Source organism: Triturus cristatus, chromosome 1_2 (assembly GCF_964204655.1).
Source record: "Triturus cristatus chromosome 1_2, aTriCri1.1, whole genome shotgun sequence".
Taxonomy (NCBI): Eukaryota; Metazoa; Chordata; class Amphibia; order Caudata; family Salamandridae; genus Triturus; species Triturus cristatus.
In genome coordinates this window covers 591,686,055-591,712,807 of record NC_140580.1, presented here as the reverse complement: position 1 = coordinate 591,712,807, position 26,753 = coordinate 591,686,055, and the positions used below count along the sequence as shown (strand labels likewise).

Sequence of the window (26,753 nt, the reverse complement as noted above, 5' to 3'; positions counted from 1 at the left end):
TCTTTGATGAAAAGGTAAAATCACTGGTGGATCAGGTCACCCACCCCACCCCCATTGAGGAGTGAAAATCCTTTTGCACGTGGCAGAACTTTGCCACCATCTCGGAAGATTACCTTCTCAAATGCATCCTCGAAACCAAACCCTCCAACCATTCTTCTGACCCCATCCCTCGTGTCATCACCATTGATTTCTATACCAATACTCTCTCTTATTGAACCAGGCTTGTTAATCTCTTCCTCAGACAAGGCTCCCTCCCAGCTGTCCTCAAAACAGGACAGGTTACCCCTCTTCTAAAAAACCCTTCCGCAGATGCAAATGATCTCAACAACTTCCGCCCCATCACCAATCTCCCTTTTCTTTCAAAAATCACAGAAAAATGTGTTGCAAAACAACTTTCCCAACACATTATGGACCATAATCTCCTCGACGTGTTCCAGGCTGGCTTTATTCAAAATTGCAGCACTGAAACAGCCCTGCTGCAAGTGATTGATGATGGGCTGCATATACTCGATTCTGGGGAATCGTGCCTTCTGATTCTTCTTGACCTCTCTGCAGCCTTTGACACTGTTAATCACAACACCCTCCTTAACACTCTTCAACAGAGAATGGGCGTGGAAGGCACAGTGCTTAAATGGTTTGCCTCATTCCTCTCGGACAGATCCCAAATGATCAAGATAGCGAACAGTCTCTCGTCTCCATTGGTGGTTGGTCAAGGCATCCCTCAAGGTTCCATCCTTGCACCCGCTCTGTTTAATCTCTATCTGGAACCATTAGGGAACCTCCTAAGTAAATCTGGGATCTTTTACCATCTTTATGCGGATGACATTCAAATCTACCTCAAGGTGTCTTCCTCACAAGATCTCTCACTACTCAACTCGACCCTCAACTCTATACACAACTGGATGTTAGTTCACCAACTCATTCTCAATCCCTCCAAAACAGAATTCCTCCTCCTATCTACCTCTCTCTCCCAGCCTCCTGTTCAATCCTGGATGGATCAGCTGAATATACTCAACAATAACTCCATCATTGTCGACAGCGCTAAATCCCTAGGTGTCATACTTGACAAAAGACTCAACCTAATCTCAGTTCTTCCCGGAGAAAGGTATAAAAACCTTGGTCCAATCGCTAGTTCTCTCTAGACTGGATTATTGCAATTCTCTTCTAACTGGCCTACCCAAATCTCACCTCTTCACCCCCCCCCCTCAAATCCGTCCTCCATTCAGCACATCGCTTCATTTCAGGGTCCAAACGAAGTGACGACATCACTCCTATCCTGTCTTCTCTCCGATGGCTTTCCATCGAGGCAAGATCTATTTACAAAACGGCCTGCATCACCCACAAAGCCTTGCACACTTCCTCCCCACGTTATCTGGCGAATTAACTGAAATTGTCTAGAGGCTTGAGACCTTCTCGGAATGCAGAAAAGTTTCTTCTTGAGCCCCCCTCCTTCAAAAGGGAAAAATCGATGGCTCAACCGTTCTCAGGTAATGCGGTGAGAATCTGGAACTCGCTTCCTCCATTGCTCCGTGCCACCACCTCTATCCGGATCTTCAAAGCTAACCTCAAATCTCTTCTATTCCAAAGACACTTTCAGAACTAATACCTTCATTCTCAGACCCCTCTAGGAAGTTCATTAGTCATTGTAAATTTGTAATATTTTCTTATACATTCCTCACCCTTGCTTGCTGTGTTTGATATTGTGTTCTTGCCTTCTTTGTTTTTCCTTACCTCTTCTTGCTTGCTGTGTTTGATATCGAGTCCTGCTTTCTTTGTAACGTTTTATTTTGTAACATTTCTCTCATTTCACATAACTGGTTCTGTTGTACAGCGCTCTGACACCTTCAGGTAAAAGTCTGCGCTTTATAAAAATGCATCAAATAAATAAATATATGTCCGTTTAGAGCCACGTTCACACACTCTGTGCGACCCAACTGGTTTGCATGCGTGTACTACCAACTTTAGACACATGATGGCAGCAGAATAGCATACATATGACGTTTTGAAGCTGTAAATGTTCGAGCTATAGCGACAAGTGAACGATGGATATCACTTAAATGGCGCATCTCTTTCGGCGAAATGCTGGCCTTTGTACGATACCGAATTTAGGGTTAGGTGTACGAAAATTCTGATTTGTGATTTCCTATTTGTGTTTTGTGAATCGGAAACAGGTAATCGCAAAACAAAATGTATGTGCGAGTTGTGGCCATAATTTGCAACTTGCAATGCAGTCGCATTTTTATTTTGGTAATCGTCATTTTGCAATTACCAAAATTGCGATACATATCACAAATTTCTAACACCCTGAACATATGGTTTGCGAGCTTCAATTATAGAATCTATAAACGTGAAATACAAAATAGGGTAGCTAAAAATAACGATTCGCAAAACAGTCGCATGCAAAACAAAAAAAGATTGCGGATTGCTTTCGTACATCGCTATTTGCCACTTTTTAAGTCGCTAGGCAATTTGCGACCAATTTGGGATTCACAAACACCTCGTGCATCTGGCCCTCAGTATTTGGATGCAAGCAGCCAAGTCTGTCTGCAGCCAGAAGAGGCTAAAACGTAAGGGTCCTTTCTTTTCCTCATATGCGAATGTTGAACAGCAGAAATCTTCAAGGCAATTAACTATATGGTGATCAGTAGACACTGTTTATAAGCACCAGCAAAATTATAAATCTAACTCCTAACAATCTTCCTACTGCTCCTATTTATAAAATACTCGTGATTCAGGCAAACGCAAGCATGAATCCGCTTTTGAGTACTTTGTCTTTCTCGCAGGCAAATACACTTGAACTCTTTGTGCTACCCAAGTTTTGATGACGAAATGTCCACCCTCTTCTGAATGATCTACGCCCTCCATATAGATTGTGTTAGACCTGTCAGCCCTTTGGGTGGTCCCTCCTCATCATTATTTATTTTGTCCCACTTTTGCCTCAAACCCTGTTTGAATTTTTCCTTTTTGGGAACCACCAGACTTTTTCGTGTTGCTGCAGATTCAGGGAGCCATTTTAGCTACCCCTGAAACTTCTGTCTGAGGGCCTGGAGCACAAGATGGTGGCCACCTGTGACATCACCAGCATCCACTGGAACCTACCAGCACCTTCCAGAACATTCCAGGAGATTCCAGAACTCTGTGACAGTTGGAAACCGTTTAGAATGTTGGGAGGTTAAGAGAGAGAGTTGGCAGTTGGAGCTGGCAGTTGGCACCTGACTGGTGAAGAGAGAGGAGCACAACAGTGAAGGAGGAAGGAGTGAAGCAGCAGGGGTGGAAACTTGTGCCTGGAGTGGGGTCCATAAACCCACCCTTGATACTTGTCCCTACTGATGGATCCCAGCCTATAGCCCTGTGTGGGAAGAAGACAGAAGAAACTTATCCTAAGGACCTGGACAGCAGGAACAGGCCTTAGAACCAAGAAAACAGCAAGATTCTGACCTGAGAACTGGTTTCCCTGGAGTCCGGCGTCGAGTAGCCTGAAGACCTGGAGCCCGAGGTGGAGAAGCGGCGCTGACTGAAGTAGCAGACGTCGTACCCGGAGCCGCCTGAGGTCGTGAGAGGGCGCCGACGGAGGTCGTGAGGAATACCAGAGGTCGAGGAGGAAGTGAACCGAGGTCGAGCGAGCGGCGTCATCGGAGGAGTGAAGTCCGCCCTCCGGAGTCGTCGGAGACCGAGGTAGAGGAGCACCGGAGGTCGGGAGTGAGGATCGCACTCCGGAGTCGCCCGGAGCCTGTGAGGAGGAGCACCGGAGGTCGGGGGTGAGGATCGCACCCCGGAGTCGCCGGAAGTCGACATCGAGGCCAGGCCGGCCGACGTCATCGGAGCCGAGAGCGCCATCGGACCGGAGCCGCCCGAAGTCGACATCGTGAAGAGACTGCCCGACGCCGTCGAATCGGAGGTCGAGATCGAACCGAGGCCACCGACATCGGACCGGAACCGCCTGCCGTCGTCGTCAAAGAACTGACATTGTGCCGAGGCCGCCGAGACCGAACCGGAACCGCCTCACGGCGTCGACACGACTCCAGCGGCGTCGGAACATCAGAAAAAGGGCAGTAAGTGGAGTAGAGGGCGCCTAAGGCCCTGTGGAGACCTGAGAGACTGCTCTAAGGGGCTAGGGAGGTGCTGAAACCAACCTGACTGTGCAAGGGGTGAACTGGGACTAACCTAGAGAGGTTGTGTGGAGAGAGAAAGCCAGGGCACTGGTATTCCCCCCTTTGATCTACCTCAGCTTAGGCCTCAGCCTTGTCCCAGCCAGGGAGTAGCCCCCCTCAAGCCTTCCACAACCCTACAAGCTGTGCCTGGGCCAAATCAGCCCTTAAGAATTGAAGTGTCATCTGATTACATGAGTGTTGCTGTATACTTTTAATTATTTATTGGGGGTACTGTATTTATTGAATTATTACCTATTTATTGCTGCACTATATTTATAGGTCCACAGGACTTGATGGTGTACAATATTTATTGGTACAGTATTTATTGCCTCAAAGTATTTAATTGTCTGTATATATTGCACTTGTATTTATGCCCTGTTATTTATGATCACCCCTATTTATTTCATCAAACAGCCAATATTTATTTGACCTGCTCTATTTAAGAATCTGTATATTGTGATTGACCTATTTATTTTTCCAATCAGCAACTAAGAGAAAAAGATAAAGAAAGAATATTTTCATAATTTTTACGGTGTAGAGTCGTTTTTGGAACGGATGCACGCATGGTTATTGTATGGGTATATTGTATGCTTAGCACTGTGCCTGTTTCCTGACCACTCGAGCCAAGCTACCACAGTGTGTTCGGGGAGTCCACCACCACCCTGCGGAGTGGGAGTGGGCGTTTCCAACATAAATTGGTGTTCAGTGGTGGGATAGAGCTGTGCCTACATATACTCAACAATAACTGTGGGTAGTCCATAGGCCTACACCGGGAGTTTTCTCACAGCGGCCTTCCTAATTGTGGGTTTTTGTTTTTTCCAAATTTACTCTGGTGGTGGGAGGAGGTATTACTAAAGGTACCCCCCTGCATTGTTACTGCACAAAACCTGTCCTCTAACCTGAGTGGGCAAGATGGAGTTTGTACTAGAGAATCTAGAAACGTACACTGTGGCCCAACTCAGGGAGTTTTGCCAGCGGGAGGGGGTGTACTGTCCCCCAGGAGCAAAGAAGGGTGCACTCCAAACCAGCTTAAGGGCTTGGGGGGAGGCACGCCGAGAAAGCAAGGCTGAGGAGGAAGACAGGGATGGAGAGCCTGACCCCGAGGGGGCTGAGATGTACCAACCTGAGGTGGGGAACCTGTCAGCAGGGCCCAGGACACTTTCTAGGAAGGGCAGCACTGTCTCTAGCGGGGGCTTATCCAGCGTGGAGTTAGCAGATCGGAGAGAGAAAAGACAGCTCACATGGGATTTAGCAAAGCTGGAGAAGGAGAAGGAGGAACAGAGGTTGGCTCATGAGACGGAGAAAGAGAGGATGGCTCATGAGATAAGACTGAAAGAGATAGAGCTTCAGATCCTAAGAATTGGGGCACCAACTGTTCCTAATGGTGGCAGCCAAATCCAAGAGTCCACCAGGGAACCCAAACCTTACCTGCCAAAGGACATAGTAGCTAGCTATGGGGCGGGTGACGACATCGCCAAGTGGCTAGCAGCCTATGAGGTCTCGTTGAGGGCCCATGGGGTTCCAGTGAAGTACTGGGGAGGGGGATTGTATAAGTACATGCCTCCAGCTGGTAGGGATGCTTTATTGGCCCTCGAAGAGGATGAGCAGACCCACTACCCCACCATGAAACTGGCGCTCATCAGAAAGTTTGGACTAACACCTGAAAAGTACAGACAGAAGTTCAGGGGTAGTCACAAGCTGGGCACACAGAATTGGGTGGACTTCCTGGACTATGCAAAGAAGGCACTGGAAGGTTGGATTCAGGGCAGTGAAGTAAGGAACTACGAGGAGCTGTTTGACCTAGTACTGAAGGAACACCTACTCGAGAAATGTTTCCCTGAACTGCGGCAACACCTGGTGGATAGCAAGCTGACCAGCCCCCGGAAGCTTGCTGAGGAGGCGGACATTTGGGCTAGTACCCGGGTGTCCACAAGGGGGACTGGAGGGGATACTCAAAAGGCCGGACAGGGCGCCCCCCAGAAGAAAGAAGGAGGGGAAAAGAAAAAGGAGTTCTCCAAAGGCCCCCAAAATAACTTCCAAGGGAAGGGAACAGGATTCACCTCTAAGGCTAACCCACCCAGAAACCCTAATCCTGGCCAGAGTCAGCAGCCAAGGGTTGTCCATTGCTATGAGTGCGGTGGCGTTGGACACTATAAAGGAGATCCGAAGTGTCAGAAACGATCACCCCCTCCCACTGGAGGAAAGCCCCCCGGAGTAGCTAGTGTAGTGCTCGGGGAGGAGATGCCCTTAACTAAGGGAAGGGAGTGGGCGGGTGTCACTTTAGTGTCCCTGGGAGAACGGGAGATGGTTCCCAAGATCCAGGTGCCCGCAAATACCGCAAAGTATGGGCAGTGGATCACCATCAACGGCCAAAGAGGGGAGGCTCTGAGAGACACAGGAGCCAGTATGACTATGGTGCGTAGCCAGCTGGTGTCTCCAGAGCAGGTAATTCCCGATGTACTCCACCCAGCCGCGATGGCTGACGGCAGAACAGGTCACTATCCAGTGGCCGAGGTTCCCTTTGAATCGGGGGGGGTTGCAGGTTCACTTCGAGTTGCCGTAAGCCCTGCCGTGCCAGTCGATTGTCTGCTGGGCAATGACATGGAGCACAACGCTTGGAAGGAGGTGGAATACCGGACTCACACCGAGATGCTGGGTACACCTGACTGGGCCTGTGTTAGCACAAGGTCCGAGACTACCCGAAGAGGGAGTTCATTCCGGCTGGAGCCTGGAACAAAGGCCCAGCCAGCTGCCAGTCAAGGGAAGAACCGAGGACAGGAGGAGCCTGCCTCGGCGTCTCCACCCCGTAGGACGGATAGGCCACCGGAGGTGGTGGGCCAGGAGTCTGCGGAGGGGGACGTTACCAACCTGGAGGACTTACCCATCCCGGCCGAGTGGCACGTGGAGGGAGGCCCGTCCAGGGAGGAATTCTGCCAGGGCCAGAGGGAGTGCCCTACCCTTGAGGGGCTGAGGCGACAGGCCGAAGCCCAGGCAGCAGGGAACGTTGAAGGGAACTACAGTGTTTACTGGGAGGATGGCCTCCTCTACAGTGAACCCAAGGCACCCCTACATGGATCGTCACGAGCCTTGGTAGTTCCTCAACGTTATCGAGCCTTCCTTTTGGAGTTGGCTCACGAGATACCATTGGCAGGACACCTGGGGCAAGACAAGACCTTCGCCCGTCTTGTCCCACACTTTTATTGGCCTCAGATGAAAGTGTCGTCCGATACCTACTGCCGGACATGTGTGTCTTGCCAAGCCAGTGGGAAAACAGGGGTGAAGCTGAAAGCTCCCCTGGAACCACTCCCTGTCGTTAGCACCCCCTTTGAAAGGGTGGGCATCGACATTGTGGGTCCATTAGATCCACCAACTACAGCTGGTCACAGGTTTATCCTGGTTCTGGTGGATCATGCCACACGGTACCCAGAGGCAATACCTCTGAGGACCATAACAGCACCTGTTGTGGCTAGGGCCCTGATGGGAATCTTTACCCGAGTGGGTTTTCCCAAGGAAGTTGTGTCCGACAGGGGGACCAACTTCATGTCAGCATATATGCGGGCAATGTGGAAGGAGTGTGGAGTGACCTACCGGTTCACAACTCCTTACCACCCCCAGACCAATGGTCTAGTGGAAAGGTTTAACAAAACCTTAAAAGGCATGATCAGAAGTCTGCCTGAAAGCCTGCGGAGGAAATGGGACGTCCTCCTACCCTGTTTACTTTTTTCATACAGGGAAGTGCCACAGAAGGGAGTGGGCTTCAGCCCCTTCGAGCTTCTGTATGGGCACCCTGTACGTGGACCTCTTAACCTGGTGAGAGACGGATGGGAAAGAACTCCCAGAAAGCTCCCCCAGGATGTGGTGAGCTACATGCTGGCCTTCCGGAGCCAAATGGCTAAGTTGTGGAAGCAAGCTTCTGACAACTTGGAAGCCAGCCAAGCAGTGATGAAGGCGTGGTATGACCACAACGCTCACCCGGTGGAGTTGGAGCCTGGCCAGAAGGTGTGGGTGATCGAACCAGGAGAGCTTAGTGCCCTTCAGGATCGCTGGTCAGGACCCTTTGAGGTGTTGGAGAAGAAGGGTAAGGCTACCTACTTGGTGGACCTGAAGACCCCTCGTCAGCCCCTGCGGGTGCTGCATGCCAACCGCCTCAAACCCCACCACGAGAGGCCCGAAGTCATCTTGATGATGGTGACTGACGGAGGAGAGGACGTGGAAAGCGAGCCTCTCCCTGATCTGTTTGCGTCTCAGGAAAAGGATGGGTCGGTGGAGGGAGTGATTCTCTCCCCATCTCTAACTCCTGAACAGCAGGAGGACTGTCGCCAGGCCCTGGGGCAGTACTCTGCGTTGTTCTCCCTTGTCCCGGGTAGGACTCACCTGTGCGTCCATGACGTGGACACAGGAGACAGCCCACCTGTGAAGTCCAAGATCTACCGGATGTCAGACAAGGTGAAGGCCAGCATTCATAGTGAAGTCACTAAGATGCTGGAGCTAGGAGTGATTGAACCTTCTAGCAGCCCCTGGTCCAGTCCGGTGGTGTTAGTACCGAAAGCTGCACCACCGGGTGCCCAACCAGAACTGAGGTTCTGTGTGGACTACCGGGGACTGAATTCAGTGACAAAGACTGATGCACATCCGATCCCTAGGGCGGATGAATTAATTGACCGGCTGGGAGCTGCCCAATATCTAAGTACCTTTGACCTTACCTCTGGGTACTGGCAGATCTCTTTGACTGATGGAGCAAGGGAAAGGTCAGCCTTCTCCACGCCCAATGGCCACTACCAGTTCTGTGTGATGCCCTTTGGGCTCAAGAACGCACCTGCCACGTTTCAGCGCCTGGTAAACCAGATCCTCACCGGAATGGAGAGTTTCTCTGCTGCTTATCTGGATGACATAGCCGTCTTCAGTAACAGCTGGGAGGATCACTTGCATCACCTGCAAGCTGTTCTCCAGGCCCTGAGACAAGCTGGATTGATGATCAAGGCCAGCAAGTGCCAGATCGGGCAGGGGTCGGTAGTGTACCTTGGACACTTGGTGGGTAGGGGAGCGGTGCAACCCCTCCAGGCGAAGATCGAGGCCATCATGGCCTGGGAACCCCCCAAGACACAGACTGAGGTCCGAGCATTTTTGGGCCTCACGGGATATTACCGCCGCTTCGTGAAGGGGTACGGTACCATCGTAGCCCCTCTCACGGAGCTCACGTCCAAGAAACAACCTCGACGGGTAGTCTGGACGGAGGCTTGTCAGCAAGCCTTTGAGAGATTGAAGAAAGCCATGTGCGAGGCCCCGGTCTTACGGGCCCCAGACTTTTCCAAGGAGTTCATTGTCCAGACAGATGCATCAGAACATGGCATTGGGGCAGTGTTATCGCAACTCAACGAAGAGGGTCTGGATCAACCCGTGGTCTTCCTATCCAGGAGACTACTTCCCAGGGAACAGAAGTGGAGTGCAATAGAGCGTGAAGCCTTTGCAGTGGTATGGGCTCTGAAGAAGTTGCGGCCATACCTGTTTGGCTCGCACTTCCTTGTTCAGACCGACCACAGACCCCTTCGTTGGCTGATGCAAATGAAGGGGGAGAATCCCAAGTTGTTGAGGTGGTCTATTTCCCTACAGGGGATGGACTTCCAGGTGGAACATCGGCCTGGAGTGGACCACGCCAATGCAGACGGTCTCTCAAGGTATTTCCGCCTTAGTGATGAGAACTCCCAAGGGGTTGGGTAGCTCTCCCCACTTTCAGCTGGGGGGGACGCGTGTTAGACCTGTCAGCCCTTTGGGTGGTCCCTCCTCATCATTATTTATTTTGTCCCACTTTTGCCTCAAACCCTGTTTGAATTTTTCCTTTTTGGGAACCACCAGACTTTTTCGTGTTGCTGCAGATTCAGGGAGCCATTTTAGCTACCCCTGAAACTTCTGTCTGAGGGCCTGGAGCACAAGATGGTGGCCACCTGTGACATCACCAGCATCCACTGGAACCTACCAGCACCTTCCAGAACATTCCAGGAGATTCCAGAACTCTGTGACAGTTGGAAACCGTTTAGAATGTTGGGAGGTTAAGAGAGAGAGTTGGCAGTTGGAGCTGGCAGTTGGCACCTGACTGGTGAAGAGAGAGGAGCACAACAGTGAAGGAGGAAGGAGTGAAGCAGCAGGGGTGGAAACTTGTGCCTGGAGTGGGGTCCATAAACCCACCCTTGATACTTGTCCCTACTGATGGATCCCAGCCTATAGCCCTGTGTGGGAAGAAGACAGAAGAAACTTATCCTAAGGACCTGGACAGCAGGAACAGGCCTTAGAACCAAGAAAACAGCAAGATTCTGACCCGAGAACTGGTTTCCCTGGAGTCCGGCGTCGAGTAGCCTGAAGACCTGGAGCCCGAGGTGGAGAAGCGGCGCTGACTGAAGTAGCAGACGTCGTACCCGGAGCCGCCTGAGGTCGTGAGAGGGCGCCGACGGAGGTCGTGAGGAATACCAGAGGTCGAGGAGGAAGTGAACCGAGGTCGAGCGAGCGGCGTCATCGGAGGAGTGAAGTCCGCCCTCCGGAGTCGTCGGAGACCGAGGTAGAGGAGCACCGGAGGTCGGGAGTGAGGATCGCACTCCGGAGTCGCCCGGAGCCTGTGAGGAGGAGCACCGGAGGTCGGGGGTGAGGATCGCACCCCGGAGTCGCCGGAAGTCGACATCGAGGCCAGGCCGGCCGACGTCATCGGAGCCGAGAGCGCCATCGGACCGGAGCCGCCCGAAGTCGACATCGTGAAGAGACTGCCCGACGCCGTCGAATCGGAGGTCGAGATCGAACCGAGGCCACCGACATCGGACCGGAACCGCCTGCCGGCGTCGTCAAAGAACTGACATTGTGCCGAGGCCGCCGAGACCGAACCGGAACCGCCTCACGGCGTCGACACGACTCCAGCGGCGTCGGAACATCAGAAAAAGGGCAGTAAGTGGAGTAGAGGGCGCCTAAGGCCCTGTGGAGACCTGAGAGACTGCTCTAAGGGGCTAGGGAGGTGCTGAAACCAACCTGACTGTGCAAGGGGTGAACTGGGACTAACCTAGAGAGGTTGTGTGGAGAGAGAAAGCCAGGGCACTGGTATTCCCCCCTTTGATCTACCTCAGCTTAGGCCTCAGCCTTGTCCCAGCCAGGGAGTAGCCCCCCTCAAGCCTTCCACAACCCTACAAGCTGTGCCTGGGCCAAATCAACCCTTAAGAATTGAAGTGTCATCTGATTACATGAGTGTTGCTGTATACTTTTAATTATTTATTGGGGGTACTGTATTTATTGAATTATTACCTATTTATTGCTGCACTATATTTATAGGTCCACAGGACTTGATGGTGTACAATATTTATTGGTACAGTATTTATTGCCTCAAAGTATTTAATTGTCTGTATATATTGCACTTGTATTTATGCCCTGTTATTTATGATCACCCCTATTTATTTCATCAAACAGCCAATATTTATTTGACCTGCTCTATTTAAGAATCTGTATATTGTGATTGACCTATTTATTTTTCCAATCAGCAACTAAGAGAAAAAGATAAAGAATATTTTCATAATTTTTACGGTGTAGAGTCGTTTTTGGAACGGATGCACGCATGGTTATTGTATGGGTATATTGTATGCTTAGCACTGTGCCTGTTTCCTGACCACTCGAGCCAAGCTACCACAGTGTGTTCGGGGAGTCCACCACCACCCTGCGGAGTGGGAGTGGGCGTTTCCAACAGATTGTTTCTTCATATGTATCTCATCCACCACAGCAGGAAGCTCCTAGTTTGCAATCAAAACACTCCTTACAACGGCTGACCCAAGGTTCAGCACATCAATCCCTATCTGTACAAATTTACAGGCACATGCATCAACCTTTTGGGCTTTTGCGATGCATCAAGGTTCAAGGCACTCGCAATTTAAGAATTCGCAATTTAGTGCGATTTCTCAAATTGCGAGTGCATTTAAGGAATCGTAATTTGCAATTCCTTAAATGCAATGCAAGAACCTCTTTAAAATAGCGATTTCGCTATTTAGGGCCGCAAATTACCGAGCAGTTAAACTGGTCGGTAATTTGCAAAAACTTTGAAAAATGCACTAAAGTGCATTTTTCAAAGTTTCATGTTGCTCACACACATGCCCATGGGTGCACATAACAATTTTAGGGTTGCGACAGGGTGCCCTTTTGACATCAGCCGATGCGTTTCGTTCCTTCGACCAAAAGAACTTCATCAGGGCTCAAGTATTCAACTGCCATTTTGCTGATTGTCGGGTCACAGACGACACCGATTACAATTCGGGACCTGATTTACTTCACCCTTATTATGGGGTGATTTCTCGACTGTTATAAATACAGATTAAATTATAGAACATTCTACTTGAATACTTGAGCCCTGATGAAGTTCCTTTGGCCGAAGGAACGAAACACATTGGCTGATGACCACTTTTACTTTTTTCACCAATAAAGCTAACTAATGGACTAAAGTATACGTATCTGACTTCATTTCTGATGCACCTTCCACTTCTACAAAGACCTATTTTGCTGATTAAAACATGCTCACCTGGCTTGAAAGATGCACTTGTTACATTGCAGTCACTGATTTATCCATCATTAAAGGAACCACCTAACAATGTATGGCTACTGTGTCTGATTTCGGATGGTTTGGGGTTGATCCACGCTTTACAATATGATACACTAAACATTTGATTAGAACAGCCATTTTGGTTTTCATTCATAAGCATACTATGACTCATTCTTCGGAATTTAATTGTATGTTCCTGAATGCTTCGTTCTTTTCTTTTTTCTCTTTCAAGGAATTGGCAGGAAGGCACTCTCTTGTGCAGTAAATCGGAATCCGACGTTCCTGCAACTAGTTTGTCTTTCAATCCAATCAATTGGTATCAACTTTGTTTGTCCAGCAATGAATTTCTTACTGTTTGGAACATTGAACGATGCGACACAATTTATCAGCTCAAGCCAACGTAAGTTACAAATTTGTCACATGTAAAATCAACCGAATGAGCGACTCACTTCAACGCTGTACATGTAGCTAGATGTTTAGAGGGGAGAACGACTGATTAATCGATTAATTCAAGCAATCCAGATTCTGTACAAACGATTAAGCGAAAATGTTGTTGCAATTCCCTCACAAATAATGTTTAATTTATTTGACTACTAACGTTCGGTTAACAAAAATTTTCTGTTTATAACATGTCTGTTTAAACACGATCTGTAATCATAACAATAGCCTACATTATGGTGTCATTGGACATTCTTATAGTGTGCAAACGGGCAGGTTTTTTAAAATTAATTAAACCTCTGGGGAGCAATTACATTGTGTTGCTTAGCTCTTCAACCCAATAAACAGGGCCACTGGCATTATGCAGCATGGGAGCACAAAATTATGTGGCAGGGTTGAGTAAATTATGTGGCAAGAAAAGGCAAATTATGTGGCATAATGTGGCACATTTTTTGATAGTATTTATCATTTTTTTGTTGTCATTTTTACATATGGCAATATTGTCTGGGTGACGATTTCACCTCATTAGTACCAGTTTAACAACCAAATACAGAGATAAGCAACTGAAAGATAACCTTTTTTTTTTTTTAAGTTTATTTATCATTTCAATGCGTTACATCAATAGAAGCATGGCAGTTCACTGTCAATATTGCAGTTAACTAAAACATCGCTTAACGTCGATCAAATAAAAGGCAATGTATCAAAACCAATGCATAATACTTATATCACAGCACGACATTCTATCTTAACGGAGAGCATTGTAATATTCAAAGACCGATTGATGTGTGTCCTATATCTCTCATCCCACTGCGGTGGGAAATATGCCCGTTTCAAGTTGCGAGGCTGCTAATGTACATGTGGACTTGGTATAGGCCTTGAGTGGTCCCCAGATATCTTTGGGCGTGAGGAGCGTGGTAATGTAGTGGAATAAACTTCGCTGTGAGTGTTGCAATATGCTAAGCTATCCAACCAGTGTTGAAGCGTGGGAACTGTTCTGCAGCCCCAGTGGAGAGCGATTTCCCTTTTGGCTAACAATAAACTAAGGGAGGCAAATCTCCGTACTCCTTTAGGGAAGTTTACCACATATCCGAGGAGTGCGATCTCGGGCATTGGGGTTAGTGTCAGTTCTGTCATGTCTCCCAGTGTTTTGTGTACCGCTTCCCAATATTTGTGTATCTTGGGGCACGTCCATGTAAGGTGGGCAAAATCTGCGTATGGAACATTACATTTGCGGCAATTGTGTGGTCTGGCCGGATCCAGCTTATGTGACTTAGCCAGGGTGACATACATTCTGCACAGAAATTTTAAATTAAGCAGCATGTGGCGACTATTGAGGGATACGTCCTTTGTCACTGCTCAACATTTGAGCCATTGTTCATCTGTTATGGCGCACCCTAAGTCGTCCTCCCGTGCTTTGCGAATCTTGTCGTCTGTGACCGGGATAATGTCTGAACATGCCCTATATAGTTTAGAAACTAGATGGGTCCCACTCTGGTTCTCAGTGACCATAGATAGGGGAGAGAATGGGTCTGGTTCAATAGGATAACTGGGTAGGGTAGCCCGTAGCGCTGAACGGATCTGCCCTAGTACGAAGCGGTCCATGAATGTGGCTGTGTTGAAGCGATCTTTGTCCGTGGCGGAGAAGACGTGTCCTTTAGGGAATAAGTCTCCCATTTTGGTGATATTAAATTTGGTCAAGGTGCGTTTTACCAGTTTTTCCCCAGTGATCGGCACCCAGGGGGGATTGGGGACAGAGAGTGCCGATGAATATAGCATAGTGGTGCCGGTAATGCGCCGTAATTTTTCCCATGCCCAGTTGGTGGTGGAAACCGTCTAAATGTCAGCGGGATCTTTAGGTACACCTTTAGGCAAGACTGTGGAGAGTTTCTCAGGTAACACGAAGTCAGCCTCGGGGTGGAGAAATGAGATCCGAGCGTCTGGGTGAAACCACGTATATGCATAGCTGCATTGGGCAGCCAAGTAGTACAATTGAAAGTCTGGGACATTAAATCCTCCTCTCTCATATGGAAGTGTCAGCACCTGCCAGCGTACACAGGGCTGCTTGCCTCCCAGATCAGCCTAATCAAATGTGAGCGTATTATTGAAAAACACCTGATGGGGAGAGTTATAGGGATGTTATTAAAAAGATATAAATATTTGGGGAGTACTACTATCTTGATAATAGCCACTCTGCCCGCGATGGATAGTGGTAACCGTAGCCACCTCTCCACCTGGGTTTCAAGAGCGGAGATTGCTTGACCATAGTTCAGACGAAGGATGTGCTCTTTGTTTAAGTGGATATGGACGCCCAAATATTTAACTGAGTCGGTGCACCACTCAAGGGGGAATTTACATTCCCATTGTAGGGTGCTTGGAGTCAGTGAAAAAATGACTGATTTATGCCAGTTTATTCCCAGGCCAGAGTGTTGACCAAATCTAATTATTTCCCTAATGAGAGGGTTGCGATTAATGTGGGGTTCCCAAAGATAACCAGTTAACCTTTGCAAAGGGACTGCCACTGCACACAAATACATATCACCACGTTTTTAGTACCTTTTGATCTGTTTGAATTAGAAACAATTTTTGTGATACAATCTGCAGATTATGCAACAGATGATGGATTCTGGAGTTGCCCCTCAATACCTTCAATCTCTGGTTCGTCCATACGTCCCTTCTCGTAACCTACGCTCATCCACTCGGGGGAAGTTTTTCATTCCCAAAATTAAACTATCCTGGATGGGTGGAAGTTCATTCACATATCTGGGCCCTTCACTCTGGAATGCCCTGCCCATAGCTCTTCAAAACAAAACTGAAGACGTGGCTTTTTAACAAATAACCTGCAAGCCTTTTCTATCTCAGTCTCTGATCTGCTTCTGCGCTGGGAAACCCTTTTTGGGTAGTTGTTGCGCATTATAAATTCAATAAATAAAAAAAATAATAAATAAATGTGTGGTAAATCCATATTTATGCAAAAAAAGCAGGGGCCGCAGATTCGCATAATTCCAGTGTCCTTACATTAAATCATGTACTGTTTATTACTATTGCATTCTTGCTTTTCCCATTGTCATCTTGAGGGTACTCTGCTGTTTAGCGGCAGTAATAGACACATCATCTACGGGTATAATCCTCTCTGGGGCCTCAACACCTACAATTCTGTTGTGAGGTTACCAAGACCTTTGAAACGCGTCGCACCAAGAAGTGGATGACCCCGCTACCTTACCTTCCAGTCTACTTCTTAGAGGAGCAAGAGTGTGTACCAGTATCCCTGGCAGAACAGAATGACTCCGTGACGGCTATCCTGGCACACAGAGTGCCTCCTCAGGTTTATCCTCAGGCATGAGGGACACCACGGCATGTTGGCCAGATTAAGCCGACCAGTAGGAGCTAAAGTAGGAGCTTTCAGCTTCCCTTAGATCTGGATGCAGGTTTTGTCTCTACTCTCTTGATCCTCAGCTCAGTACACATCCTGAATAGTCTGAGTGGGAAGTAGAAGATGTATGGGATCTTTGCAGTCCTTTGCCCCACCTGCAGTGCAGCTCAATCCCTCTACGATACACCTTCCCCAGTACACCTGCAGCAAGGTCCAGTGGGGCTTCCACGGCCAGAGCACCAGCCACTCCACGCCATTCGCCTGTCCGCACTCATATACTGGTCCCAGCTGTCTTGGCTGATCCAGTTTGGCCATTGAGGCTTCCGAATGCAACCTCCTGGGGCTGCATGACTGATCCATCCATTGAGGATGGGTTATTCTCTTGTGGAGCCGAGGCTGAATCTTCTCATTCCAACCTCTTGGGTTATTCTCTTGTGAAGCCAAGGCTGAAGCTTCTCAATGCAACCTCCTGGGTGATTCTCCTGTGAAGCCGATGCTGAAGCTTCCCAGTGCAACCTCCTGCAGCTGCATGGCTGATCCAGCCATCGAGGAGGGACGATTCTTTTGTGGAGCCTAGGCTGAAGCTTCCCAATGCAACCTCATGGGGCTGCATGGCTGATTCAGCCATCGAGGATGGACGATTCTTTTGTGGAGCCTAGGCTGAAGCTTCCCAATGCAACCTCATGGGGCTGCATGGCTGATTCAGCCATCGAGGATGGATGATTCTCTTGTGGAGCCGAGGCTAAAGCTTCCGAAGGCAACCTCCTCTCTCCTTCCTGTTCTCGTCTGCTGTGAAATCTACCCACATGTTCGGAATAGAGAAAAAAAAGTAGGAGTAGGGTAAAGTTACATCTAAGCTGAAATGGTTTACTTTAGTCCTTGGGCTCTTTTTCCATCATCAATTATTTCCATCTGTCAATCCCTCCCACAAGTTGACGCTGGAAAGTAGCCTATGGGCTATGAGTATTGGAGTCACTAAGGCCAATGGTGCAGTAGGCTCAGTTGCACTGAATAACAGACATAATTGGTTTGCAGTGAGGGCCCCACAGCAAACCATTTATGTCTCTCTTTTACTGTAACAGGTTAGCTGGGCCATTTTCTTCCTTACATTTGGGTAATGGATCTCTTTCCATCCCACAATCAAAGGAATGTTAATCTGGAACAGCTCTTATGTCTCATTCTTTGACTCCAGTCTCCTAAGCAATACAACTGAACTTCCTCGGGCATGGACGAAATGCTGTATATAATATGTATGTTTTTGTGGCTATTCTGGTCACAGCATTGAAAAGGATGACACTTTCAAATATAATGGTGTGGCAGTAGGAGATTAATATAGCAAGATGAAAAAAGAAACAGAGACAGATCCTTTTGAGAAAAGAACGTCCCCTGTACTGTATGGTAAACAGTGATGCACCCTTGCCGTGAGTGCCAAACTACATGTGAATCTGGTATCCTGACTTTTTTTTGGCCCTGGCATCACACTAATCTAGCTAGTGAGCAGAGTCCTAGGCCTGTTGAGATTAATGCAAGGTCCAGGATCTGTCTTGTGACTTGGAGGGGGTCACTAAGCATGCCCTGGATATATCACGTAAGGCGGTGGTGGAACCATAACCTGTTTTTTCATTTATAGCTTGACCAGATCTTTTCTCTATCAACGAGTCTAATGACCCTCTTGTGTAATGTTCCCTTGTTATGTTAAATCCAGAAACTTGTGCTGACATCCTGTGTACATGTCTAGTATGTATGTGTGTGCGTGTGTGCGTGCGCGTGTGTGTGTGTGTGTGTGTGTGTGTGTGTGTACAGTGAGCGTTTAATACCCATATGGTAGTAGCAGAGTGTAGGTGTGTGTGTGGGTGTGTGTGTGTGTGTGTATGTATGCATGCGTGTATGCATGTACGCGTGCATGTGTGTGAGTGCGCCTTTGTGTGTGTGCATGTGTGTATGCATGTACGCATACTTGTGTGTGTGTGTGGGTGCGTGTGTGTGTGCACGATGTAGGACTTGGCCTTTTTGGCTACAGTTCTCTAAACTTTTTGCTTTCCCCCTAGACCGTGTTTCTGACTTAGAGTTGCTAATTTAGATGCTTTGGGTACTTTGCCACTGCTGATCAGTGTCAAAGTACAGGGGTTCCCGGTGTAAAGTACAATGGTAATTGGTTGGTGTAGGAGGGTGGAATCTGACTACATGGTTGCCCCCACTTTTTTCCTGGTGTTTCGATGGTTTTTGACTAGTCTGGCTGGGATCCTGCTATCCAGGATCCCAGCCTATCTGCTTTCTCCCTTAAATGACATGGTGTGCATACTAGATGCACTAGTGATTGGATACTGTGGTTCCTTATGAGCCCCTAGTATATGGTACCTTAGGTACCTAGGGCATAGGCACTTCACAGGCCTACCAGGGGCTGAAGCATGTATTATGCCACCCCTGGGAAGCAGACTCAATCTGACACCACAGGCCTGCTACTGCAGCCTGTGTGAGGTAGTGTTAGCACGCCTCACAGAGGTATAGGTTCCTATATCTCACCATACACACACATATAAACCTATCAGCCACCCCTTTGGCAGGCCCCTTCAATCCTGAGGGCAGGGTGCTTGGTTTACAATGTAAGGGGGTGCCTCTGCATGAGCAGGACCCCTCTGCAGCTGGCAGGGTCTATTCCCTGTGGCTGTTTGTGGATGCGGTTAAACCATATACTCTTAAGTGCATTATAACCTCCCGGTTAATGCTAATTTTGGAATGACTGCATCAAAACATGTTATGTTTGGTGTCAAACAACTTGGAATCATACCCCCACACCAGTAACTGGCGTGGGAGTATGATCCCACCCTTCTAGAGGGGACGACATGTACCTACTGTGGTAACACGGTAGAAATCTGAAAGAGCCCTGGCATCACAAAATGGATGCCACCAGCACAGACACTGGGCTGCCCTCCTGCTGCTGACTGAAACTCGCAGTGGAGGAGGCCCAACAATAGGCATCCTATCACAGGGAGGTGTCACTACCTTCCAGACAGGATTTAGTGTATTGGGGCTGGGTGGGTGCACTTCTAGAGTGCTTTGAAGTCCTGCACTGGGGGAGCAGTAGGCTCCTCTGTGCATATGCCAGCTCAAACCGGTTCAGGGGCTACCTGTCCCTGCTCTGGCGCGAAACTGGACAAAGGGAAGTGGGTGTAACCACCCCCTACCCTGACCCTCCCAGAGGAGTGGTCCTAGAGCTAGTCCCTCCCCTATCTTCAGTATAAGATAGCAAACTTTGCCATTGCAAAACAGATAACCCTGGATGACGCTCTAAAAAGAAGAATCCTGGCCCTTCGACGTTCCACTACCTTTGGAAGACAGAAGAATCTCCCTTGGAGTCAAGGAGTGACTCCCCTGCTTGGCAGGCACTAGAAACTCTAATCAACGGTCGCAAACGTTCCCGCTCCCGCTGGAGTCCAAAGTCCCTGCAGCCCCGGAAGTGGATTTCCTGACTTCTCGACAGCCATTGTGAGTCCCCAGCAGAGCTGAGGCGAGTGGACCCCACGAGTGACGAGGAACAGCAATACCCGGGTACAGTGCACTATTGTCGCGTGCAACCCCTTCACGACGTTCTATGAACTTGTGCATTGGACCATTTGTTTCCCAAACCTCCAGCAGGTTTTGCAGCGAAAATCAGAGGCCTACCCCGTCGTGAGTGACCGTGGGCTCCTGTGAAGTATTTCCTCAAGAGGCGTCTTCGCGATCCCTTGCCCGTTGGCTTGTGGGTCCCCCAAATACTTTCTTATTGACTCAAAGGGCTCCCCTGGCTGCTCCAGGCCTGCCCTCACTCACCCTCGCTGGGTGAGTCCCTCAGGCTTTGCTGGTCTGCACCATCGACTTTCTTCACTCTACATGAGACTTGCTGTTGCCAAGGCTTGTTGGCTCCAATCCGGTTGCCGACACCGCCATCAGCTGCAGACATCGTGAAACACTCCGAATCCAGCTGCTGGTCATCGTCGATCCTTCCTGGACCTCGTGAGCGAAGAGTCAAACCACCCTTGATCACCTGAAATCACCCGACATCCGTTGGCATCCATCTTCCTGGCCCCGGGTCACTGGCAAGTGACTGTGAACACTGTCCCTTCAATTTTCAGGTCTTCTACATCTAGAATCCAGCCTTAGATTCCACCGGACACTTCTTCAGTCGCCGCAAGCAGCAAGTCTTCTTTGGTCTCCATAGAAAACAGCGACGCGACCCGACACCAAAAGACACCTATGCACCCGGCTTCCCTGGGTGAGGTAACTCGTGCACTCTGGTGCCCTAGTGTGTGTTGGCCCTCGAATTACTTACCTTGTAAGTGGCTTGCTTGTAGACTTCCTCGAAGTACCCTAAAACTTTAAAAATCAAACTGCGACTTGCTCCATTATAATCAATAGGGAACCCGCAGCTGTGTTCACACACTGCATGCGTCTCCCGTGGGTCTGTTACTTACCTGCTTTCACTGCAGTAGTGAAGCCCCAGCGATTCTACAGGCCCTAGGCCTTGTCATTCTGCAAGTCGACTTTCCTAAACCTCTTTTTTAATATATGGTCTGGTACGCCCCTAGGGCCCCAATCATATTTGTGCTTAACTTATTGTGAAACGTTGATATTTGAATGTGTTCCTGACTTCTAATCTCATAAACAAATTAGTAGAGTGTGTCTAGTAATAAATACATATATATTTGATATATATACCTGTGTGGTGTCCTTTCATTTGGTAATTCAAGAGATTATAAGGTAAAACAAGCTGCTTTACATTCCTCTGAGACTTAGCCTGAAGACTGCTCTCCACATCTACCACTAGGATAGCTTTCTTTAAAAGGTTGTCTTAAACCTATCTACCATAAGAGTCGAATTGTACTGGTGCAAGGTGGCCACTATAACTAGTGACCAGCATATGCCAGGCCAACTTCTCACAGTTTGCCATGATTAGGATGTATGCCTTACTAGTAAAGTCCCTAGTGATGTGCACTATATGTGCCAGAGCAATGCTAAGGCGTGCGCAGAAGGGAAATCAGGCCTGCAGTGTAGGACCTGCGCGCAGTGTGCTAAGTTAGCATATTGTCCTGACAAGTGCAACCACTTGTCAGGCCTTACTTTCCCTTTTGCGTACACAGTGGGCACCCCTGTGGTAGGTCCCGGGTAACCCCTGGGCCGGGTGCAGTGTAAGTAAAAGGCAGGACATATACTGAGGTGTGTGTTATGTCCTGACAGTGAAAAACTCTCCATTTCGTTTTTCACTGGTGAAAGGCCATCCTGTCCACGGGACAGAATGGGGAAGGCTGGGTATTGTGTTTGTTAGCCTAGTTTCCCATACTATTAAAATGGAGAGGTGAAGTTTAGTATGTATGAACTCAGTGTCATAACACATCTTTCTATGAAAGTGGTTTTGTCACTGTGTGTTCAGAAACCACTCTTTGAGAAAGTGGCTGAGTTTTGTGCTTTTAGCATTTCTGTGTGTCTCTGCTGAATGTGTATTGACTGTCGGGGTCTGAGAAGGGAGGGATGGAGATGGCAGCAGGCTGACCTGCATCTGGAGAGAAACCCCGGGAGGTGAAGAGGCCTGGGTTGCAGCTATAAAACATTTGACCCATCTCCTGCTGAGTGATTAAGGATCCAGACCCCAGTATCAAAGGGGGAAAGGTGACACTGGGAGGGAGACACCCAGAACTGATTTAGGCAGGGGTCAGGGACCCCTGAGCACAACAAACTTCAAAGACATTTAGGGGTATAACTATGAGAGCTGAGACCCCTGAACGTTGGAATGAAAAATGGATTGAGACTGAAAAGGCTTGGACCCATTTTGTGGTCAAGAGGAACCTCTGCTAAGGAAGGAACAACTGAAGAGACTACTGGGAAGGACCAACCCTTGCTTCGTGATCTGGGGCTGGTCTGCAGTTTGCTGTCTTAACCAAGGAAGAGGCTGTTGGGACTGTGCTTCGTGCGCTGGCTCCTCCTGCTTGAAGAAGACTGTCCTTTGTGCTGTGTCTTGTTACCCCAAGGGCCCGAGGTGAGCTGGCTCCCTATTGGGAAACACAGGAACATAAAAGTTTCCGGAGAAGTTTCCAGCGATGCGGTGAGCGAGTGTTGTGGCAGCTTGAGATCCTCAGAAGGTGTGCCATGTGATCTTAGACACACAGAGGTGACGGGAGACTCGGACGTGCAGGGTGCCTGTCATGGTGCACTGCAGGCACTGGTGAAGAGCGTCTGGTCGGCGCGTGCATCAGAGGTGAAGTGAGTCTCGGATGCGCAGGGTGCGTGTCGTGGTGCACAGGAGGCGTTGGTGAAGAGCGCCTGGTCAACGTGTGCATCGGAAGTGGAGCGAGTCTCAGACATGCAGGGCGCGTGTCGGGGTGCACCGGAGGCGCTGGTGAAGAGCGCCTGGTCATCGAGTGCACCGGAGGAGAAGTGAGGCTCGGACACGGTGAGCGTGTCGAGGTGTGGCTGAAGGCGTTGGTGAAGAGCGCCTGGATATCAGGGCATCGGAGTTGGAGTAAGTCTCAGTGAAGCAGTGTGCATGCTTTGGTGCAAGCTGGGACTGTGGAGGTGATCTGCTGATCATCATGTGCGCCAGAAGAAAGTGAGTCTCTGCAGTGCGGCGTGCGTGTCTTGGTGCCAACTGAGACTGCAGGAAGGAGTGCCTGGTGAACGTGCACTCGGAGTCGACGTAAAGACTCATAAACATTGTGTGTGTTGCTTTGTGCCAGAGGAGACCCGGAGGGTGCTGTGGTGAACGTACACCCGGAGCAACGTAATCTCAGGGGAGTGGGGTACATGTGCCCTGCGGCCTCCTGAGACCTTCCTAATAATCGCAGCCCCGACCAGCAGCCCCGGAGGAGCTGAGCTGCCAGGCCGAGCCGCTGAGGTCCATTGAGGACGTTCTACACGGAAGGCTCAGCCCGTTGAAGGGGGAGAGGAGAGTGGAGTCGCACCCCCAGGTATCGTGGATCACTGCCTGGGCGGGGTGCGGGCTCGGAGGGACACTCTCTCGGCCTCTCAGTCCTTCTGGCGATGTCCGCCTTTGCTTCGGCTCAGAGTGGGGCCCGTACTGACCAAAGGAGTGGCAGTACTTGGGCCAGAGTGAGAAGATGTGCTTTATGCCATTGTTGATCCGTGTGGGGGGCAACTGTTATCGAAGAGGCTGACTGTTGTAATACACATTGCCAATATTGCTACTAACGAACTGCCGGACTGTCTTATGACGCCTGACATTATTTCTGCATAAGGAAGTACACGATTGTAGCGGCCCGTATTGCATTATTACTTCATTGCAAAGTGCATGATTGTAGCTACGCATTCCATTATTCCTTAATGGCAAAGTACGTGATTGTAGTGGTGCACATGGCATTATTTCTTCATTGCAAAGTACGTGATTGGGGTGTGACGCATTGCCTCATTCTTTCATTGCGCAGTACATGATTGTAGCGGTACGCATTGCATTATTTCTCCCATTGCAAGGTACCAGGGTGTATCGTTATGCATTGTATTATTTCTCCTTTGCCCAGCACAGGATTGTATCGTTACGCAGCGCACTATTGTTTGTTCATTGCAACGTGTGTGATTCTAGCATCGCGACCAGCTTAGCATTGTGAAAGCGGTGTCTGGGATTTGAACATACTAGCCAGCCGGAACAAATATTACCCTTTATTATATGTTGGCTTTTGTATTGTGTGGTCTGATCGTATATCTTTTGATATAAAGTTTATACTCGTTTTATCAAACTTGTGTGGAGTCCATTTGTGGTGTCACCAGTGGGTTGCTGTGGGCGTGGTTGCACATACTGTACACTTGTGCCTTGGAGATAGGCCTGGCTGCTCATGCCAAGCTACTAAGGGGGTGAGCAGGGCTATTTCAAACGGTGTCCTTACTTGGCCTAACGTTGAGTGGGGAGTCCCGGGTCACGCATTTGGTGACAGTGGTGCAGGACTGGGACTCCGGCCTCCATCACACACGCACACGTGTGTGTGTGTGTGTGTGTATGTGTTTGTGCGCGCGCATGTGTGTGTGTGTGTGTGTGTGCACGTGTGTGTGTATATGTGTGCACATGTGTATGTTTGCGCGGCACAATATGGAGTATGCGGACAGTTTCCTCAGGCAGTGCAGATATTACCTGAATTCATGCTCATTGTTATGAAGCATAGCATTGTGCTGCATGTAACACAAGAAAGATTTTAAGACTCTGCAATAGCCCTTGCAACAACATGTAGGTGGATGCAGCATTGCACCTGTTCAGCCTAAAGGCAGCAGTCGATTTTGGTTGCTTACATGTATACCTCTTAGTACTTCTTACATCCTACAGATAAATCCTATTTGGTGGCTGGCCTACTACGTTGTGCTCCTTATTGGAGTTTATTTCTTTGGTGGACTCTCATCACTTGAAGGTTCAAAGTAATGATAATTTAATGACAAATTGTCCACTCTCTGCCTAATAGGTTTTCCCTGACAATTACTGCTTATATTTCCTTGTTTAGCATTATTGATTTTGGCAACAATTATAGTAGAATGTGGATTTTAATTTCAATTGCTCAACATTCCAGGTTAGTTTGTTTCATAGCACCCTGTGTGGGAGGGAGAATGGGTGCTGAACTGTCTCACTAGCAGGCCGTAGCGAGATTATGAATGCTGACTTCAAGTACAATGACTATGCTCAGTTACATTAGCGCTGGAGTTCACAACTCTGTCGAGTACCATTTTATTTTTGTTGACATCAGAATGAATAGGCAATAATGTATTTGCTTTGCTGTCCCCAAAGGCCAGTTAAGCTTCCAAATCAAGATGGCACCATAGTAGAAGATGCTAAAGTGGATGTGGATGCTCCTCCTTCTAATGCACCTCCTGCCTATGATGGACCATTGCTGCCAGTAGCTGCTATTGCTGGGGTCACTGGTGACCTTGCTGAAACATTCATGGTAACTACTTTTCATCTGCAAATTATTGCATGTCTTTGAACTAATCCATAGCCATTTGTGAACAACTAAACCACGTTAGCCAATGTTAACTAAATTCATAATTGTATGCAAATCTCTCAAACAGACCTCACCAGAGAAAGGCAGAAAAATGCGAGAGAAAGGCAGAGGTTACATTAGGTTTGATCACACTACAAAGCCGGATTAGGTAAGAGGGACCTCAACCCCTATGATGGTCTCTTCCTCAGTCGTGGGTATTTTACCACCTATTCAGCTTTTATTGGTCCTCGCTCTCTTCAGTGGTCCTCGCTCTCTTCCGTGGTCCTGGCTCTCTTCAGTGGTCCTCGCTCTCTTCAGTGGTCCTCGCTCTCTTCAGTGGTCCTCGCTCCTTGAGTGGTCCTCGCTCTCTTCAGTGCTCCTCGCTCTCTTCAGTGCTCCTCGCTCTCTTCAGTGCTCCTCGCTCTGTTCAGTGGTTCTCGCTCTGTTCAGTGGTCCTCGCTCTGTTCAGTGGTCCTCGTTCTCTTCAGTGATGCTCGCTCTCTTCAGTGGTCCTCGCTCTCTTCAGTGGTCCTCGCTCCTTGAGTGGTCCTCCCTCTCTTCAGTGGTCCTCGCTTTCTTCGGTGGTCCTCGCTTTCTTCGGTGGTCCTCGCTCTCTTCAGTGGTCCTCGCTCTCTTCAGTGGTCCTCGCTCTCTTCGGTGGTCCTTGCTCTCTTCAGTAGTCCTCGCTCTCTTCGGTGGTCCTTGCTCTCTTCAGTAGTCCTCGCTCTTTTCAGTGGTCCTCGCTCTTTTCAGTGGTCCTCGCTCTTTTCAGTGGTCCTCGCTCTCTTCAGTGGTCCTCGATCCTTCAGTGGTCCTCGCTCTCTTCGGTGGTCCTCGCTCTCTTCAGTGGTCCTCGCTCTCTTCAGTGGTCCTCGCTCTCTTCAGTGGTCCTCACTCTCTTCGGTGGTCCTCGCTCTCTTCAGTAGTCCTCGCTCCTTGAGTGGTCCTCGCTCTCTTCAGTGCCTCGCTCTCGTCAGTGATGCTCGCTCTCTTCAGTGGTCCTCGATCCTTCAGTGGTCCTCGCTCTCTTCAGTGGTCCTCGCTCTTTTCAGTGGTCCTCGCTCTTTTCAGTGGTCCTCGCTCTTTTCAGTGGTCCTCGATCCTTCAGTGGTCCTCGCTCTCTTCAGTGGTCCTTGCTCTCTTCAGTGGTCCTCACTCTCTTCAGTGGTCCTCACTCTCTTCAGTGGTCCTCGCTCCTTGAGTGGTCCTCGCTCTCTTCAGTGCCTCGCTCTCTTCAGTGGTCCTCGCTCTCTTCAGTGGTCCTCGCTCTTTTCAGTGGTCTTCGCTCTCTT

The 26,753-nt window shown here is 49.0% G+C and overlaps 1 protein-coding gene across 1 annotated transcript in view; it reads left to right on the top strand.

Annotated features, from left to right (window-relative positions):
- CFAP43 (cilia and flagella associated protein 43) overlaps positions 1-26,753 on the top strand; it is a 638,428-nt gene that overhangs the window by 57,866 nt on the left and 553,809 nt on the right. The window contains exons 4-5 of the mRNA XM_085607024.1: positions 12,941-13,108; positions 25,269-25,425. Of these exons, the coding sequence (XP_085463150.1) occupies positions 12,941-13,108; positions 25,269-25,425 (325 nt within the window). The remainder of the gene's footprint in view (positions 1-12,940; positions 13,109-25,268; positions 25,426-26,753) is intronic.